The 6540-nt window shown below is 42.9% G+C and overlaps 1 protein-coding gene across 2 annotated transcripts in view; it reads left to right on the top strand.

Moving 5' to 3' along the window:
- SAMD14 (sterile alpha motif domain containing 14) overlaps positions 1-5728 on the top strand; it is a 28667-nt gene extending 22939 nt beyond the window's left edge. For both annotated transcript variants that reach the window (XM_020794065.3, XM_020794063.3), the window contains exons 8-10: positions 1076-1195; positions 2687-2842; positions 4678-5728. In XM_020794065.3, coding sequence (XP_020649724.3) covers positions 1076-1195; positions 2687-2842; positions 4678-4833 — 432 coding nt within the window. In that variant the 3' untranslated portion in view covers positions 4834-5728. The remainder of the gene's footprint in view (positions 1-1075; positions 1196-2686; positions 2843-4677) is intronic.
- Positions 5729-6540: the final 812 nt, after the last annotated feature.

Below are 6540 nucleotides of genomic sequence, written 5' to 3'. Positions count from 1 at the left end.
ACTGGCTGCTTTCCACTGTGGCTTAAGAAAGTTCTTCCACTAACTTTAAAATATGATCTTTGGATTCTGTGGGCGTGTCCATAAAATCAACAGTGAGCTGTCTGTGGAAGCACATTTGTGACACAGGCACCATCTTCCCCCTGCTAAGATGAACCTTAAAGAGAACTTCTTTCTTCTCACTTTAAGCAGAAGGTGGATTCACAGAACATACATTGCCCAGCCATTGTATCAACTGTGAAGAAGCTTCTGACCTTTCTCCGAGAAGGGCCCTGTGCATTGATGGTTCGCCAGGCCTTCCGGATTAATTTATCCCCACACTTTTTCTAAAAAGTGTATATAGAGAAGAGAAATGCAGTGACAGCCTCTCACATAGCATCTTGATTGGTCATAAGACATCTACAATTATACCCACTAGAGCAAAGCTTGGACTGCAGGTACTATAACCCCTGGACACCAAGGCCACCATACATGTTGCCTAGGGAATTCTGGGAGGTATAGTTTTTTTTAAAAAAAATGGCAACATTTCCAAACTTGGCACCATATTGTTTCTATCTTTTCCTTTTGCCCCATGCACTCTCCTGTAGATGTTCAACCATATATAGCTCTGCACTGTGGCAAGCATACCCTCACTCACATTATTGGGCAGAAGGGAAATGCTCACTCTTTCTCACCCCTGACTTCTTCATCCCTTTGCCCTAAACTCCTCCTTCTCTTTGTTGCACTCCTTACCCATTCTTTACTTCTGGCTTCCTGTATGTGGGAGGAAAGTGTCCTTTAGTATCATCAGCTGGATTTCCTGCCTCGCTGGGACACCTGGAGGGTAGGTGGCTGCCTTAGCACAAGGGCGCTGCTGCTGTCAGCAAAGCAAGGTGATAATGAGAGGAGGAAGACTTTCAGTTTATAGGCAGCATTTTATGTGCACCTGTCTTTATCTGCTAATTTCAGCAGAGCTTGGTCTCGTTAAAAGGACATGGGCAACTCTGTTTTTGTTTCTGGTTCCTTTAGGAATCCTAATCACAAAACTTCATTTAAGAAAGTGATTATATTATGTTTAAGCTTCCTCTCTCTTTGACAGGAATCTACCTTGAGTGATGACTCTACTCCTCTTAGCAGTAGCCCTAAGACACTGGGCGCAGCCCTTCCTGAGACCAAGTATTCCTATCCATACCACACACTGTCACAGTCATCTGATGAGGTACGTTCCTCACCAAGCAGTGCCCGTATTACGTTTGTGTATCTGACTGCATAATGGTGAATGCATCTTTACAAAGTTAATCTTTACATTTAATGAGGACTAGAACCTTCATTTTTGGGGTGAAGTGGCACAACTTAGTTGCTACTCGCAAAGCATAGTCACTTGCATTGTGTGGGTGAGGAATAATCATTCATCATGCACGTAAGTAAATAAATGAGAACATCTAAGCATATGCAGAGGAGTACCACTGTTGCTACTGTGAATGACTTCAACCAATCTACGATATCTGGATCAAGGTGTCTTCTTCCCTATCATGTATCAGGTTGCATCAAGGAAGGTCATATCAAGGATGGGGTGGATTGACTCAACAGAGAAAGCCACAGTCTTGAGTTTCCAAAAGCTGAGCAAGGCCATTAATGATACGACCTTGTGGAGGTTACTAATCTACAGGGCAGTTATAAATTGGAACTGGCTGGATGGCAAATAGCAATGATCAAGGGAGTAGCAGGCAGCTGCAAAATATTTGAACCACCAACTCTTGATATAAAGCTGATACCAGCTGCTTGAAAGAAATTAGAAGGAAACTGGCTGAAAATGTGGGATGGATACAAGAGTTCCATAAAGTCCTCTGAAGAGCACATTGGTTGCATTAGTGATGATCCAGGATTAAACTACATGCTACAAATACAAGGCTTGCAGCTAAGAGTTATTTTTCTTTCTTTTAAATTCACAAGTGAACACACAAGAGTCTAGTCTGGAGCAGGCCCATTGTGCACAAGAAAAGGAAGATTGATATTTCTGCTCTAGGCAACCTTTTCATCTAAATCTAGGGCCTGTAAGCTCTCCAGAGCTTTGAAAATCGAAAGAAAACCTCGATTGCTGCTGCTGGAGCTTTTGACCATTTTAAACTTCATCTCCAGTGCTGAGCCTCAGTGCTGGAGATGAGAAATGGGAAAGGGTGAAGTTCGTAACTTAGGTTGAACAAGTCACCTTATGGGCAATGGTTCCCAGCCTTGGGTGAGTCAGGTATTCTTAGACTGCAACTCCCAGAAAATCTAGCCAGCACAAATCTGGGAATTGCAGTCAACACCTGACTTACCCAAGGTTGGGAATCACTGCTTTATGGGATGAAGCTTTAACCCCCCCCCCCTTCACCACTCTGGAGCTGCTTCATATGGTGCCCTGCATACTTTGCCTGGAAATAAAAAAGTAGTAATTTTTGCAGCTGCATAGTATCCATTAAACCTGAATCCAGTGGGTTGTTTCAACTAGGATAGCTCAGTTGAATCAATAGAACTTAAATATTAATTCACTTTTCAGACACTGAATTCAGTGGATCTTTTCTAGATGGGTCTTGTGACTGTATTTAGGTTAGTATGTGGTTTAATCTTCAACTGCCAGTCAGATTGTAGTAGAAGGTAAGTTTAGATTTTGGAGAACAGCCTGCAAATTCAAGATCTTTTGCATTCTGCCCCACTTCCCCCTTTAAAGTTCCTGGACGAACCCTTGAGTGCAGCTTCGACATGGAGTAGTCAGAAAGTGGGCCAGTGGTTGGAGAGCTTGAACCTGGAACAGTACATGGCTGAGTTTGCTGCCCAGGAGGTGGATGGCCATCACTTGCTGCTTTTGGATGGAACCAAGCTCAAGGTAAGAGAGGAAGGGGTTTCTACCCTATTCCAAAATCTTGCTTCTGAAATTCCCAGAGCTGGGGCATGGTTTTTCTTTTCAAAATTACCATTGTCAGAATTCCCCAGAGGAACTCATCGAAGGACTTCTGGGAACTGTAATCCTGAAAAGAAAAGAAAAACATTGCCAAATGCTATTGCTTCAGCCATCACTTTTTAGAAAGCCAGTGTGATATAGCAGAAAGAGTTCTGGATTAGGATTCAGAAACTCTGGTGAGCCATAGAAACTGTCTGATGGTTGGCAATGGTAAACCAATTCTTGAAAACCCCATATACCTAAATAATCTCATTAGGGATGCTCCCAGTTGGAAGCAGCTGGGCGATATGTGAAGATGCCACTCCGCAGAAGGCTTGTGGGTGGAAGACAGATGGAGAGGTATACGTTTATTGATGCTAGTTGTGATGCTACTATAAGGTTAGGTCTGATAGGACATGTATCCTTCTCATTAATGAAATTTAGTATATAAATACTAAATTAAAGTACAAGAGGTTACTCACATGTACTTCATCATATTGTCAGTATGCTATGAAAGGACTCATTGAAAACAAATCTTAAGAGAAAACACATGGAAAATGAAAACATTTTCAATGAAGGAATCTACAAATATGGGAAGCTGCTGTATACCTAGTCAGATTAATTTTTTTAGTCATTTACTTTGATCTGCAGTCACTATTCTAGGTTCTTAATCCAGAGTATTTTGGAACTATTTGTGTTACTCATTGCTTTCTGTTTTACCAAGTAATCTTTATGGTTTCTCCATTCTGAAACAAAGTTTGATGCATGATACATTTGGAGTGTGTTGTGTTGTTGTGTTGTTGTTATCAGCACTCCAGGTAAATATTGTAGTGGCCAGTTTTGATGTCACATTACAGAAATATTTTTTTTAAAAACAAAACAATGTAATACTTCCTTTGCTGCTTAACTATTGATAAGAGAATGGCATATAACTTTAAAAATTCTTCTCAAAATGCCTCTAAGACAGTTCAAAATGTCATGCAAAAGTAACTTTGGAAGTAATGTCAATATGTTATTCAACATTTACTCCTTTTAAAATGCAACTTAGTTATACTTATTACCCCAAAATGTACCTGTAACTATTTACTCCTGAGTTTTGCAAATTTCTGGCCCACAAGCAGCCCCAGCCTGACCTACAATACTTGCAAAAGCCTGTGCCCCCCCCCAAAAAGCCCTGCTTGGATTACCACTGTGCCCCACTCACCCTCCTAACTGGAAATACAAGTGAAATGGAGGAATCCCTGTTATCACCAATCAGTTATCAGAAATAACAGAAAGATTACACTCCCCCATAACAGACTTATTCTTCCCCGTGAGAAGTTGCAAGACACCGGTGCCAGTGTGGAAATGCACCTGCAGCTGGGTCTTGGGGTCTACTTTGCTGTCCCCACATCCTCATCAATGGGATGAGCAAATCCATCTAGGCAATAGGTGCTGAAACACCCCTATAATTGGTGGTTGGGTCTCAGAAATGGCTTTACTGCATAGATGCTTTCCCCAGCAGGGAAAAAGTGCAGAACTCCATAGCACGTGGATCATCCACTTGAGGTCCTCTCGCCTCTTGTGGGAGGTCATCTGCCTCCTCCCCTTATGTCCTCATGCTCCACCATGATACTACTTGGAGCTTTTTAAGTACCTGCGGCCTTCTGGTTGCAAAATATTTGCTCTGCTCCTTGGGCTGAAAAATTGAATGGAAGGAAGTAATGTGTTAGGGATATGAGTTCCTGAAAGTGAGATGCTCATAATTCTACAGCTCTCTTCCTCCTCCTTCTACTTCTCAGGCTCTTGGAGTCAGCAACTCCCACGACCGTTCTCTTCTAAAGAGGAAGCTGAAAGAGTTGAATGCAGCAGTTGAGAAAGAGAGGAAAGCTCAGGAAAAGGTGGAGAAGCAGAAGGAAAAACAGAAGAAGAAAGAGCAGGAACAGAAGAAGACTTAGGCAAAGCATGGGGATGACCATTTCCCAGTGCACGTGACTAAAAACCTTCCCTCTTCACCCATGGAGAGTCTCTAGGGTGGGAGGGATGGACCATCTGCAGCCAGGCAAGTGGGGGGGAAACGAGAAGCAGGTAGGAGCCTGCTGAAGGTTATGGGTTTGGGTGGGGATATAAAACGTGGCTGAACTTGCTAGGTGACCAGGCAAGGTGGAGAGGCAGCAACAGCTCAGCATTCCCAACAGTGATTGGGTGGACCACATGGACAGAGAAGGCAATGCCTCTGCAAAATTGTGTCCTCTGTCTCTCTGACGCCTGGATTGCCCAACTGCATTTTCAGTGGTCTGACAAGCCCCCCCATCCTGCTATGCTGTGGGGAGGCTGGTGGTGAAATGGCCCACTGATCCTGCGCCCTGTGAAACCCTTCATATATAACACCTCTTGACTTTCCTATCAATTCCACACCTCTACGTGATGCTGTTCAGCCTAAAAGGCCCAGATATGTTCACAGTGTGCCAATTAGGTGTCCTGTCACACCGTCCTGTTCCCACGAGCCGCCAGAGAAGAGAGGGAACCACAGCTGCCTCACAACACACAACCACACATACACAAGCGTGTACACACACACATACACAATGTCTCCCAAAATACAGCAGGATGAGAAGAGTGCATGTCTGTCCCCTGTCCCCCCCCACACACATACACACCTCCTTCCCTCCCAAACAGATTCTGCATCAGGTACAATCAGATCTAACTGGCTCTAAACTTCCCTGTGGGGTGAGGTGGGCAGGAAGGCTGGTTGCACGTAGCTCAGCTAAGAGAGAAAACTCTGTGTGAGCCGCAGATGTCTGGAGATTCACAATGGGAAACCACAATGGAATAAAAAGCAATTTGAAATTCTTTGTATTGACTGATTGATTGATTGATTGTATTTATATCCCACCCATCTATCTGATCAATTGACCGCTCTGGGCGGTTAACAACACTTAAAATAAAACAATGTAAATATAACATCAATATATAACATCAATAATCAATTGTTCAAAATGGAAAGAAAAAAAGGAAAAATGTAAAATCAAATAGTGGCTGGCGGGAAGGCCTGCTTAAACAGCCAAGTTTTCAATTGGCTTTTGAAAATGCCCAGTGAAGGGCCACACGAATCTCAGGAGGGAGTTTATTCCTTGGTGAGGATGGGTGCGTGCAGTTCTTACACTGAAGAAATGAGCTCAAATCTTTGAAAGAACTCAGGAAGGAACCACCTGTATTGCCTAGTGAATGAAGAAACCTGCGATACCTTCTGTCTTTCACATTTAACAGTGAATGGCCCCAAATCCACAATAGAACCCTCAAAAAACATTTTGCAACTATTACTCATTCTTTAAAATGTTATTACATTACTTTATTAAACAATAGTAGTAATGTAGCCTGGAAACTTATTGGCACGGGCAGAGAATGCCCTATTACAAAGAATGGGTCTCCTGCTTGCTTACACAGGGAGGGTATGGGGGTGAGAAGGAGTTTAGATGTTTGGAAAATATCCATGTTTAGAAAATGCTGAGTCACTTGCACAACTGATTGGAGCACAAGCAATTTACCTCACCATGGTTCAGGCCATGGCTGCCCCAGAATTACTGCATTAAAGGTAACACCTTTGCATATTGTGTGACTTCTAAGTGCAGCCAAAACCTGAAGGAAAAAAAAAATACATGTAT

Source organism: Pogona vitticeps, chromosome 6 (genome assembly GCF_051106095.1).
Source record: "Pogona vitticeps strain Pit_001003342236 chromosome 6, PviZW2.1, whole genome shotgun sequence".
Taxonomy (NCBI): Eukaryota; Metazoa; Chordata; class Lepidosauria; order Squamata; family Agamidae; genus Pogona; species Pogona vitticeps.
This window is presented reverse-complemented; position numbering and strand designations above follow the sequence as displayed.